Source organism: Orycteropus afer, unplaced genomic scaffold (genome assembly GCF_000298275.1).
Source record: "Orycteropus afer afer isolate SDZICR_OR568_19922 unplaced genomic scaffold, OryAfe1.0 scaffold00182, whole genome shotgun sequence".
Classification (NCBI taxonomy): Eukaryota; Metazoa; Chordata; class Mammalia; order Tubulidentata; family Orycteropodidae; genus Orycteropus; species Orycteropus afer.
The window spans coordinates 3,202,248-3,216,678 of record NW_006921769.1 but is presented as its reverse complement, the minus strand read 5'-3'; the positions used below and the strand labels follow the sequence as shown (position 1 = coordinate 3,216,678).

The 14,431-nt window shown below is 37.0% G+C and overlaps 1 protein-coding gene across 1 annotated transcript in view; it reads right to left on the bottom strand.

Annotated features, from left to right (window-relative positions):
• AKAP7 (A-kinase anchoring protein 7) overlaps positions 1 to 14,431 on the bottom strand; it is a 225,485-nt gene that overhangs the window by 180,348 nt on the left and 30,706 nt on the right. Inside the window, exon 2 of the mRNA XM_007947389.2 lies at positions 7,889 to 8,025. Within this exon, the coding sequence (XP_007945580.1) occupies positions 7,889 to 8,025 (137 nt within the window). The remainder of the gene's footprint in view (positions 1 to 7,888; positions 8,026 to 14,431) is intronic.

Below are 14,431 nucleotides of genomic sequence, written 5' to 3'. Positions count from 1 at the left end.
CTTTCTTGAGTAATCTGAGTATGACAGAGAGAACTGAGCAATACCCAGAGGGGGAAAAGTACACAGAAACCAACAGGCAGTAGAAGCCCTCAGAAGCCCTGGTGGTGCAGTGGTTGAAGTTCTTAGCTGCTAATCAAAAGGTCAGCAGTTCGAACATATCATCATTTTGGGATAAAGATGTGGGATAAATATTTACATACAGACCTGGAGACCCTGTGGGGCAGTTCTACTCTATCCTACAGGGTCACTGTGACTCAGGATCAACTCAACAGCAGTGGGTTTGGTTTTTGGGGTTTTAGGCCACAGAATTAGTAAAAGAGAAAAAGAAAGGGATCTAGCAATAGAAGCAGAGGTTAAGAAAAAACTGAATCATGAGCATAGAGGACTATTCTAATAGCAGAGTAGCTGTTTTATGCTGAACAATGTTTCTGTTATCTATGGAATGTAATTGTGCAAACCATGAGATGCTGTTCTAGGATCTGACTTCAGTGTATCTTTACATTAAATCCATATCATCCAAAATAACCTCAGTATTTCTCTATTTATTGCAATCTAGAAGACATTCACACTGCAAACAATGTTTTACTTGTAGAAAATGATGCAAGGTCAGTTAAAATAATAATATTTCCCAAGGCAAGATGCTGAGATTGGCTCAAAGTTGGCGGCCAAACACGACACACCACACATTCAAAGTGGAGTAGTCAGCTGCCATCTTTGAACAGGGCACTGCTACCTATTTCCTATTCAGGTCAAAATCCAACACATAAGAGATTTGGTTGCTATGCTACACATAAGCTGCCCTTGTTTCCGCTGGCCATGACTGAACCATTTTCAGCAGGTTCAAAGCCCTGCTTATAATACAAGATTAACCACAAACCAATAAAAATGCAAAAGCTAATCTAATCAAGTATTATGTTTCTAACTATGCTTTGATGTTCCAGATTAATTTATATAGTCCTTGATATCATCTTTAAAAAATATTTTTAAAATGCTTTTTTTCCCTAATAACATTTTTAAAAGGTAAAAGAAAAGAAAAATAAGAAAAGCACCAATGTCATTAAAGGCCAAGGAAGCTAATTTTTATAGTCAGTGTTTAAAATCTATAAAACTACTGATGCTTGTCTGTCACCACAATCCTTGCTGTTGGCACTACTGCATGACGCAAGTTTGTAAAACCTGGTACTACAGAGTCATACTTAAATAGGACATTGAAGAAACTTTTCAAACTAAAAGCTTTATTAGACTCTTAAAGATTTCATTCATTGAATTATCTGAGTTCAAATAATAAAGGCGGACACCATCTGATGAGAATCACTGCTGAGACATATTCTTTCCGCCTAAAAATAATCCGATTAGAAAATTCATTTTTATATCTTTTAAGCTTTCTGATTCAAAGCATATAAGAGTTCAAAGAAAATGTCTTCAAGTTAGTGTGCTCCTGAATGAGGGAAGGGAGTTACATTCTAGTACACTTTGACCTCATCTATTGACATTAGCTTTGGAATTTCTCTGAACTTTCACATAGACTGTTCCAAATTTCCTTCCCCATTAAGATTTATGGGAATTTTCACATCAATCCGATGCCTTAACTTTTTCTCAAAGTTGAACTCTTATTTTTATTACTTGTCCACAATCATGAAAAGAACTTGAGAAACTTATGATATTGCAATTACTGGAGTAAAAGTAAAAAAATCAACCACAAATAGCAGGAGAATTTTTTTTCAGTACTACCAAGTGCTTATCATGTACATGATGGTATCAAATATTTTTACTAGTCTGTTTTCCAGAATGCACAAATCTACTTCCATATTTTCCTAAGACCAATAATTTCATGTTACAAAATGATAAAATATAGAAATAAATGTGACAAATGCCCTTTAAAACTCCGGGGTAAAAAAAAAAAAAATTCCATTAAGATAAAAAATAATCTTAACAAAAAATTAATACTCTCCTCAATTCAATCAGCCCTTGCATTTTCCAGTGTTGTTCTACCTTACACTTATTACCCCTCATAAGAAAGCACATAAGGCCAATATATGGGTAAATCCAGCTAGAATTAATAATTAAACAATTCTAGCCATTTAAGAGACATTCGGGATTTAGAAGCCATCAAATTTTTTTTTTCTTTATTTTGAAGCCATTGTGTAATTATAAGTAATAAACCAAAAAAAAAAAAAACCTCACTGCCGAGTCGGATCTGACTCCTAGCAACCCCTCCTTGGGTTTCCGAGGCAGTATCTCTACTGAAGTAGATGGCCCAATCTTCCCTCTGAGGAGCAGCTAGTGGGTCTGAACCGCCAGCCTTCTGGTTAGCAGTCAAATGCCTCAGGCACTACGCCACCAGAGCTCCCAATTATAGGTAATAGAGAAATACATACTTATAATTAAGATTTTGTATGTAGTCATTCTAATTCATTTTCAATTTCTATTTTATAGAAATATGAAATCATGATTTTCCATTAATAAAAGAATCCTTAGCTTGTAGTAATGTGTTTAAAAACCAAAGACTCATGGAAGTGGGAATACTCAGTTCTTTAAAACTAGATGCCAACAAATAGAGGCCAAAAGTAGAGCAACTCATTGTGAATGTGCAAGCTTCCAAAAGTTTGTTTGCAGGCCACTTAATTGGAACTTGGAATACAGTCTCCCATTGAAACAATGTTATAAATGGTACTTTTTTTCCCAGGCCTTCACAAAAGCTCATATGTACTTTAAAAAGAAAATTAACATTAGGTGCTTAAAAACAACAAAAAAAGGTGCTCATACTCATGGAAAATTTATCTCCTACTCTTGCCCAATTGTTATATCTCCTTCCCACATCTGTACGTAGTTTTCTCTTATTTACAAATAAGTCTCTTGAGAGGGAAAGACTACATTATCTTGTTTCAAGGTCACTTGAAACCTACATTCCACACTATTACAAGTGACCATATCCCCCTCAAAACAAATAACTGCTGTTGAATCTCTGTTATGAAACTAGTATTTGTAACACTGTACTTATTATTATTAAATGTTTCAGTGGTTAAGTTAGTATGCCAGAAACACATCTTTACCCCTGAAATGTCAGCATTTTTTGTGACTATTTTCAGTCAAAGGAACTCTGGTGGTGTGATGGTTAAGGTATTTGGCTGCTAACTAAAAGGTCCATGGTTCAAACCCACCAGATACTCAGCAGAAGATGAGGCAGTATGCTTCTGTGAAGATTTACAGCCTTAGAAACCCAACAGGGGGATCACTATGAGTCAGAATCGACTTGGTGGCACTGAGTTTTTTTATTTTCAGCCATGCACTGCTCAAAGTGTTGGGAATGAGCTAAAAGCCTTGTGAAGACAGACTAAGGTCAAGTTGAAACTATGGCAAATGACAAAAGGAATCTATGAATGCCTTTAGCTGGTGGGTAAGTAGACTTAACCTAGTTAGAGTGGTCACAGGCAGAGAGGTTTGAGCTGAGACTCTGGCATTAACAAAACCAAGAGAAGAAAGAATATTTCCAGCCAGAAAAGGTTTTCCCTAGAGCAGAGGGAATATGGCAAGTTCAGGAAAGTCCAGGGAAACTCAAGCAGATAGAGCAACGGAGACAGAAGGCTGACTGAGGTGGAGAAGGCCACACTATGCAGAACCTTACAGAACATGGTAAAGGGTTTGTCTTTATCCTACTATCAATGGGAAAATACAGAAATATATAAGGAGGTAGGTGGCATGTCCAGATTTGGGTTTAAAAAATAATCATCAGAGGTAGGCGTTATCATTTCCATTTTATACCCAAAGAAACTGAAACTCACAGAACACAGGCAACCTGACCGCAGTGAAGTCTGTTACCCAGCTGACATCTAACAAGGTCTGTGGGATTCTAAAGCCTGTCCCCTTTTCACTCTCTACACACCCTCGCAGAAGCTGAGAACCAGGAACAGGCTACAGCAGCTGCTTGGAGGGTGAAACCTGGAGCTGCAGACAGTACTTTGTCATCTCCTTCCAATCACCCTTGTGGCCCAAATCAACCAGAACTAAGTGGTGGAAGAAAAGAATTTCTCTATCCTCTTCCTGCCCCATCCCTTTCCCCACCTGCCTTATCCCACCACCACATCAGCCCACCAATCGTCACTAGAACAGCTGAGAAGCCAGAACAAGGATAGGTTGGGAGTTGGGGGGCAGGTATGGAAGCAAAGAATAGTAGTGTGAAGGAAGAAACATAAAATGAATGGCCTAATTAAAACAATATATAGAAGTGCTTATCAAACATCCACGTTGAGAGACTCTGTGCTGGGAAAATCTCTAAGCAAAAAATCAAAATAAAGAACCTGGAATCTCTTCCAATTACAAATTATGTGTCCTGAGGGAAGTCTCTTCATCCACTTAACATTCATTTTCTTAGGACCTGGCCTCCAGGGGACCACTTACTAAAGCAGTGCCATCCTCTCACTTGCTGCCCTTCCACTTTCTGTATGTACACGTTGCAGTGTAGTAAATTACTTAGTGTGGCTTTTCTACCCGTAAGTCTTTGTAAACTCCAAGGTGGGATTTTCTATGAGCAACTGAGGAGATCCTGATTGCTAAAGTCGCCCACCTGGAGTATTTCTGTTGGTAGTGGCACAAAACAATGTTCTGGGAGGTGCCCACTCTCTCTCAGGTGCTTAGAGTTCTGATGCTATGATTTGCTAGTTTGACCACCCTGCCAGGCTCAAAAGGAGGCCTCCTAGAGGCAGAATGCTCTCTGACTACTGGTTGAGGAAGACATGCTGCCGAAAGAGACACACGCCCCTGAAAGAGACACGTGCTGCTGGGAAAGAGACGCAAGAGACACGCATTGCTGAGTGAGACACCGAGGGACCAGCACTGCTGGGAAAGAGACTGTGAGAGACTGTTGGCTGAGGGACAGTGGGCTGGGAGAGAGACTGAGCATTTTTCCTGAGCTTGAATTGTAGCCTGTGGTGCTTCCCTAATAAACCTTGTAATCTGTGAGTTCTGTGTGGCCACTGCAGCAAATTATCGAACCCAGGAGAGAGGTGGTGGGTGCTCTGGGAGGAACGGTTGGTGAAAGGGCTGGAGGGAGGCAGCATGTCTGGCCTGGCAGGAATAGGCCTTGGGTTACTGCTGGTAACCCTGTCTTCCTCTTGTGGAATTAGAGGAGGTCAGAACATGTGGCCTCCTTGCCCTTTTTGCACACGTGATTCTAAACCTCAAAGAAAACCTACACCAGTAACTGGTAAATATTTTAATATGTAATTATTAAGTACATTAAACTTTGCATCACATAAGCACTTTTATGGACTATTTTACCTTTAACACACCAAAAGAATCAAATACGTACAGTAAAGCCAGAATACAATTCTTTGTGACATTAAATTCTAAACTGCTGTATTATGAGGTAATTTCTCTTTTTTTATGTATCTTCTCTCCTCAGCTAAATTGTCTCTTACTTACAGATTAGGTATTTCCTAGAATGTCCCCAACAGAATTTATTTCTTCCATTAGTTTTTTTTTTTTTTTTGCCATTAGTTATATATTTTTTAATTGCAGATTTCATATATATATATATGGGACTTCATATATATATATATATACACACACACACACACACACATATATATATACACACACACACACACACATATATATATATATGGGAGTGCTGGTGGTATAGTGCTGAAGTCATTTGACTGCTAACCAGAAGGCTGGGGGTTCAAACCCACCAGCCACTCCTTGGAAGGAAGACTGGGCAATCTACTTCCGTAGAGATACTGCCTCAGAAACCCAAGAAGGGGTTGCTATGAGTCGGATCCAACTCAACAGCAATGAGTTTGGTTTTTTATATCATATATATATAATAATAAATTGCCATTTTAACCATTTTTTCTTTTTTGTTATTCAGATTACATGTGTCACTCCTATAATCTTTATTATTATTATTATTGTGATTTGGGTGAAAGTTTACAGAGCAAATTCATTTTCCATACAGCAGTTCATACACATTTTGTCTCATGACATTGACTGCAATTTTCTCACAATGTAACAGCTCTCTTTCCACTTCCTTCCCCTAATTTCCTCTTCCCTGTGTCCTTTCTTCTCATGCACTCTGGCCCCTCAGCTGTCTCCCTGTGCATTCACTGCCCTTCTGTGCCATTTTAACCATGATTAAGTGTGCAGTTCAGAGACATTAATTCCATTCACTATGTTGTGTAACCATCACCACCCTACATTTCTACATTTTTTTCATCACCCCAAACAGAAACTAACACTTTAACTCCCCATTTCCCTTCCCTCAGCTCCTGGCAACCACTAAATACACTTTTGTCCCTATGCATCTGCCTATTCTAGATGTTTCATATAAATGCGATCACACAGTATTTGTTCTTTTGGTCTAACTTATTTCACTCAGCACAATGCTGTTAAAGTTCATCAGCACCACAGTATGTATCACGTAGTATGTTATGGCAAAATAACATACAACATTTTATACCTATTGTTGGACGCTTGGCTTGTTCTCACCTTTTAGCTATGTGACTAGTGGTACAATGAGCACTGATGTACAATTACCTGTTTGAGTCCCTGCTTTCAGGTCTGTTGGGTATATACCTAGGAGTGGAATTGCCGGGTCATATGGTAAATCTATGTTAAATTTTTGAGGAAACCCCAAACTGAAGACATTCTAATTAAAAAGGGGAGAAGTAATCTAAGTAAGACTGTGCCAGGTAAAAGACATGGTAATGCATAATCAAAAAGAAATTCAGATCTGTCTCTTAAATTGGGCCAAGATGTAAAAACAGTCACTCTTCTAGGAGAATGTTCTTTCCTGAGGCATTGTAATTCCTACCTCATTGCTCTAGTAGTTTCAATTCACTACTGCAGCTTTCCTCCTCAACCACACATAAAGGTTTCTCAGTGTGGACCAATTAGCTGTTCTGTTTCTTCTCTACTTTTCATAGCACATTAATTTTCCAGATTTTTAGTAGATTTCTGGCAAGTGTGTCATACAATATTAAAATGGTACAATAATAAGTAATTTTTAAAGAAATTGAATTGCTATATAATCACTACCATCAACAGGACTGAGCAGCAAAAAAAAAAAAAAGTGTACTTTCACAGTAGAGACTTCAGAATCCTCTTTTCTTACCCAGTCACTGTTCTCTGCTACTGAAGGTTACTTGTACGTAGTGAACAGAACCTTGACACATCACCTGGAAACATTTTTTCAACTGGCTTTTGCAAAATTATGTTTGAAATATTATTGCAGAATAAGATTATTTTCAAAATCACTGTTCAAGCATATTCCTATTGTTTCAATCTACCACTCATCTGTCAGTTTGCCATGCTGTAGTGGCTTGTATGTTGCTATGATATTGGAAGTTATGTCACCTCGTATTATAAACACCAGCAGGGTCACCTATGATGGACAGGGTTCAGGAGAGCTTCCAGACTAAAACAGACTAGGAAAGAAGGCCTAGTGAGCTACTTCCAAAAATCTGCCAGTGAAAATCTTACAGATCACCAACAGAACGCATGACTCTCTTGCTCTGGACATGTTATCCAGAGCAATCAATTACTAGAGGAGGACTTCATGGTTAGCGAAATAGTAGAGGAGGGCATGAGAGACCTTCGGTGAGACGGAATGGCACAACAGTAGCCACAAGAGGGATTCAAATATGCTGGTGATTGTGAGGATGACACAGGTCCGAGCAATGTTTCATTCTATTGTAGAAAAGATCACCGTAATTCTGAGTCTATGTAAGGGCAACTAACAATATTCTTTAAATAGGAATAATCCCTGCATAGTCAGCTAATATGCCATCCAAGATTCTCAGAAATGGAGAACTAGTGAACTTACAAGCATTTGGTGAACCTTAAATATAATTTACACTAAAACTTTATAGTAAAAAAAAACTTGAAGTACCTCTTTGTTGGTGACTGGAATGGACAGAAAATAGTTGGGCTGATAATCTTTACGCTTTTTTTTCTTCTTTATTTGATCTTTCCTGATACATTCATTTTCTTCACTTATCTTCAAATTTATTTGAGGTACATCAGTGACTACAGGAAAAAAGTTAAGCAACAATATGTCTAATGCATTTAAACAAAGAAAATATAGTAAAGAAAAAAGAGGAAACAAGCAAAACATAAGCAGCTGTCATTCTTCGCTGTCATCTTTAAAATCTAAACAGGCACTAACAAACTCTTCTGCGAAGAACCTGATAATAAAATACTTTAGGCTTTTCATGCCCAATGGTCTTTGTCCCAACTATTCAACTTTGCTGGAGACATTATATAAATGAATGAGTATAGCTCTGTGCCAATAAAACTTTACTTACAAAACAGGTAGCTCATTGCATTTGGACCATTCTCTCCCCACTGATACAATTTTCATAAAACTAGGAGAGACAATTTTTTCAGCTATCCTCTATATTGTATTTGTAACTTCTAGAACATAACCACTTCCAGGAGTGCCACGCAGAGTGGCTGATGGCCGGCATCACACTATAACCTGTTAACAAAAACTGAGAGAATGCTTTAGAAACTTTCATAGCAATTAAGAAGAATAATTTTGTAGGTTGAATTATGGCCTTTTACTTGTAGGCCTTTCTTTTAAAATGTTTTTCTAATAATTCATTTTTATTGTATTTTACAGTTTGCAACAAAGAGAAAATTTTAATAAAATAACAACAACCTGGTAGTTTGAGAAGTACTTAAGAGTGCTTTTAAAGTCATAGTTATAAGTCTTGTTTATAACACCACCAATTCTAATTATAAAAATATGCCCCCCCAAAAAATTCATAAGTCTATGTGAAATGCCATAGCCTCTTTTTAATAGATTCTATCAGAAGGCTTCCATGTGCATGCAAAACTAGTATTAATTGAATTTTCAAGATGTGCCTTCTTGAACTGTCGTTTACACTCATATAAAGTCATTGACAGTGTCTCACAGATATTTTCTAAGAATTCAAATAAATATCTTTTTCTGAAGAAGATATTGGAAAGGAGAAGGAGGCAGGGGGCAAGGTATCATCTTACCTTCCATGCAATCCTATAAGGTTGGTTTTATCTTTGGAATCAACTTTAGCAGACTGTAGTAATCACCTGGCACACAAGGCCTTGAAAGGATTGGGAGAAAAGTCTGGGCCTGTTTGTGTACCCATTTCACCACTGTAAGTCTCAACAATATGCCTAATGCTTAATGTGGTCAATCAGTATCTTCACAAATAGAGGGTGAAACCACCAAAAACCAAACCCCCTGTATCTGAGTTAATTCTGACTCTTGGCAACCCCAAGGGCACAGTAGGCTGTAAATCTTTTACAGAAGCAGACTGCAATATCTTTCTCCACAGAGCATCTTGTGGGTTCGATGGAACGCCAACTGTTTGGTTAGCAGCGGCCAAGCACTTTAACCACTGTGCCACCAGGGTGCCTTTCAAACAGACAATACATATTTCAAAATATAAAATATTATTAGCTTCCTCTATCCATGTCAACTTGCCCGAACGCTGTAAATTCTATTGATAAGAAGTAGTTTGGAGCATTTTCATCTGCATTATGGGCATTACCGAAATTGTCTCATAAATGACGCTTTTTAGTTTATTTCCCATGCAATATTATTATTAAAAAAATCAAACCAATATATTATTGAGCCATTTGTAATTTTAGATAGCTAAAAGATCCTACATTTGATTGTAGCAACATGAAACAAATGTACTAATTTTCAGCAGAAACTATAAAATATGCTAATGAAGTATCATAAATTTTAAATCCACCTAAAAATACATTTATAACCCATTCCACCCTCTGTTAGTAAACTCTAACACTCTGGAAATGGAACCCAATTTTAATACTATTCTGGAACCAGAGTGTGTAAGTTAGAATCCTTGCTCCCCACTTACTAGCAAGTCACATAAACTCTCTTTCCTTCAATTTCCTCCTCTATATCATAGAATAGGATTCTGGTGGCATAGTGCCTAAGGAGGTTCAAACCCACCAGCCACTCCTTGGAAGGAAGATTGGGCAATCTACTTCTGTAGTGATACCGTCTTGGAAACCCAAGGAAGGGTCGCTATGAGTCAGATCCGATTCAATGGCAATGAGTTTGTTTTTTTAATATTATAGAATAATAATAGCTACCCCACACATGTTAATCTTAGCACATGAAAGTACTAAGATTAGTACATGAAAGTACTAAGGCTATTTCCTGAGCAAAGTGAATGCTATTATTATAATTATTAGATATTATTCAGAACTAAACATAATTAAGGAGATAAGTCTATAGCTGCTAAAGACCCTTTAGGGAAACAGATAATTTATAAACTACCCAGTTTTTCATCATTCAGACTTCTTTCACTCTCTCTGAGTATGGAAAATGAAGAGCTGTCTTAAACAGGTTTTGGAAAATTAAATACAGTATTTTTTTAAAGGCAAAAGTAAAAATGCCCATTTTTAAAAATTGAACATCTTTCCCCTACATCTCTTTGTCCCAATCAGCAAAGTAAGCTGGGATAGTGAGTATGTGGCACTTACCAGCTTCTGCTATGGAAAAAAATATCCTGCTGAAAGGATGAGGGGAGGAGGGAAGAGCTGTCAGAAACGCAGCTAGGTGTGCCTCAGTCCTGTAGAGGCAGCACTGCAGAGAGGAGAGGGTGTTGATCTAAAGATCTGTCTTCCAACAAGCTCTTGTAGTACAGCCATTTCACGTCTTTATCTGGGAACTTTAAAATCTGGCCAATCCTTAGAAAAATGGCTACTTCAGGTCTGGAGCATAAAATGTACAAGAAGAGCCTGGAAATTCAAAGACTCCTGGGATCATGTCAATAAGTCTATAGGAGGCAATTTGAAGGAGTTCTCACTGTACCAAAAATGGGGCAATTTGCTCACCAAAAAAATAATAATTTCAATAGTATTTAAAAATCAAAGATGTTTTAAATCATTGAGTTTGCAATGATACTCAAAAAAAATTTTAATACAAAAGTTCACTAGTCAGATTATAAAGGGAAAAATTAATCAGTTATCCTGCTTTTTCTATATGATCAAATAGTCATACAGAAAATAGTTGACTAACATAAAATTCTTCTTTATAGAAATTTTCAGCTAGTAAATGCAAAAGGATAGACTTAGAATATCACTACTTTGTACTCCTTAATTATGTAAAAGGTTAACCCAAAGACCATTAATGGCTGGTAAAATCAAGATAAAAAGCTGTTGGAGAACTTTAGTATTAATACGTCAGCTAAAAAGGCCTGGAATCTACTAATTATTCTTAACATAAAAGAAAGACAATGAGCCATTATATGACTACTGATGTCATACAATAGGAAACACAAAACACCAGTTTTGGAGTGTTCTTGCCAACATCCCAAACCTTAATAAAGCCTCTCAATCTAACTACTAGTAGTACTGCAAACAGAAAGGACAGAGAAATAAGTTAAAAAACTAAACTGTAGGAACTTCTACAGAAACTGGTTTATGCAACAACAATTAAAAACAAAAAATACAATGCATTAAAAAAAAAGGAGGAACTACTTTGGTGAGTAGTGACTGGGATCTTAAAAGCTTGCAAGAAGCCATCTAGATGCAACGATGGGTCTCTCCTCATCCAGAGCAAAGAAGAATGAAGAAAACCAAAAATGCATGGAAACAATTAGTCCTAGCGACTGGTACACCATGCGATATGCAGCCTATATGACTATGAGATCAGAAGAACTAGATGGTGCCCAGCTACCACTGTCAAACATTTGGAGGGGGATCTATGTAGGAGATCCTGGATAGAGAGGGAGAACAATGTGAAACAAAATTCAAAATCATTTGGAGAAAAAAAAGGGGGGGGGGACCAGGTTTGCTGGTCCAATAGAGCCTGGTGGAACCACTGAGACTATGGTCCCTAGCTGCTCTTCAGGTCTGGAATTGAACCCACACCTGTGGCTTCCAGCCAAACAAAAGACAGGCATAGGAATTGAACATTTACCTGAGGTAGAATACACTCCTTGGAGAGAACAATCATGGGAGAAAGTAGGGCTGCACAGGGAGACAGCTCAGGGGGCAGGAGTGCATGGAGGGATGGACACAGGGAAGAGGCAACTGTCGGGAGGAAGTGGGAGGGGGGCTGTTGCATTGTGGTCAATGTCATGAGATAAAGTGTATGTGAACTGCTGTATGGAAAGTGAATTTGCTCTGTAAATTTTCAACCAAATCACAATAAAAAAAAAATTAAAAAAAAAAAAAAGGAGGAAAAGACTAATAGATGAAAAGAGATTTAAGAAATGTGTCAATCAAACATAATCTATACATTTGTCTGGATCCTAATTCAAACAATCCAGTTGTTTTTTTTTTTTTTTTAATTATGACACAATCAGAGAAATGTGAATATTGACTGGATATTTGATAACACTTAAGAACTGTCATTATTTTTTGGTGTGGTGAAGGTATTTTGGGTGTTTTTTAAGATTCTTTATCTTTTAAAGGTACACACTAAAGTAGTTACAGATAAAGTATGTCTAGATTTTGCTCTAAAATAATTCAGTGAGGAGGAGGTAGTGCATCTACATAAGGCTCACTGTACTGTTCTATTTTTGAATATGCTTGAAAGTTGTTGTAATAAAACATTTTTAAAAAAAGCCAGAGAAGCGAGAGGAAAATGGGAAGACTAGATCATCTTCATTTAAGGTCCCTTCCACTTCCAGTTTTCTACTACTACCTCTAATAAAGATACTATTAACATGTATACCAATTAGGGTATTTCATGGTGAAATTAAATCAAGACTGGTATCCAGGCTAAATAAATTATCTGATGGAACCTGGCAAGAAAGGAAAAAAGTCCTATGAGTATTTATTGCTGTGGTAGTTATATTTACCCTTGTAAAATTTTTTTTTTTTTCAAATTCAAGGAGTACTGCTGATTTATGACCAAGTGTTTATACAATGATCCAGTATCTCTTTTCTCTTATTTCTACATTGTCTCTATTATTTGTAAAGTCAATCTGTACTGATAAGGCCTAAAACTCCCACCTTTTTCTTAGTGAAATCTATTTTATATCTAACTTTGAAATCACAATCTATAGTCTAAAGTACAATTTGCTACTATTCTTTTATTTAGTTCTATACGAAAATATAAAAAGCCAAGTATCCATGTAATCATCTAGTTTACTGATGAATATAGTAAAGATTGGGGAGCACAGGAGCAAACTGTAGATCAATTTGGCCTTCCACACAGGATCTTTCACCAAATTAATTTCATTGTTTAACAAAAACAATCATCAGTTGTAGCATAGCTTATAAACACATCTTATAAAACTAATGTATTCTATTTGTTAATATTCATACATAATGATTTCATTAGCCATTTTAATGCACTCTAATGAATCTGTTCTTGTTGACAAAGCCTGTAACTCTCTGGTACACACCTTTTCTACAGGCCTTTTTTTTTTAACGTAAAGCACCAAATGTCATTTTATGTAAATTACTTAATTTTTCCTCATGTTCTATTTATTCCCTCAAAATCCACAAGGAAATGAATTATGGGAGAACTTGCTTGATTTTTTAAGCAGGCCATCTGTCACTGTGGGTTGGTCGTTTCACATTTGCTGTTAGCATGAACTAGATAGCAACAGGTTTGGGGTATTTTTGGTTTTCTTAGCCAAAGTGCTAATAATGAATTAGGTTTGGTTTGGTTTGGTGGCTGTTATTTAAGCAGTTAAAGTTTTTGAAGTAACCACTGATAAAACCCCTCACTTGTATGACTTACAGTATTGCTTTCTATATTTCATACAGAAGCCCTGCTGGTACAGTGCTTAAGCACTCAACTGCCAGCCTTTTGCAGTTCAAACACACCAGGCACTGAGTGGAAGAAATGTGGCAGTGCTTCCATAAGAATTACAGCCTTGGAAACCCTACGGGGCAGTTCTACTCTATCCCATGGGGTCACTATGAGTTGGCATGGACTCAGCGGCAACAGGGTTGTAATTCATACAAATTATTCTCTCCTTACTAGCTCAGTAATATTTGGCTAACTACTAAAACTCTCTTAAAAAACAAATTTACTTCCCTCATTGGGTTTCTAGGAAGAATAAGTAAGAAAATATAAAGTATTTAGGAATGTGCTAGAAGCAGTCAATATTATTATAAAATGTCATTCGTAAAGGATAAATTTTTGCAAATATTTAATTTACCAAATACATTTGCAAAAAAAAAGGTAAGATTAAATTAATGAGAATTGACTGAGGCGAGCTGTGCACCAATCACTATCTTGAGGACTTTACGTGTATTAGCAAATTTGAGTCTTCCCACAAGTCCTATGAAATGGCTACTATTATTATTCCAACTTCACAGACAATGAAAGCCTAGATACTTGTTCAAGGTCAACAATAAAAAAAGGTATAGAGTAAAATATGAACCTTGACAGTCTGACTCCACAATATCCTTTAACCCCCACAGCTTAACACAAGCTATACCACTGCCTCGT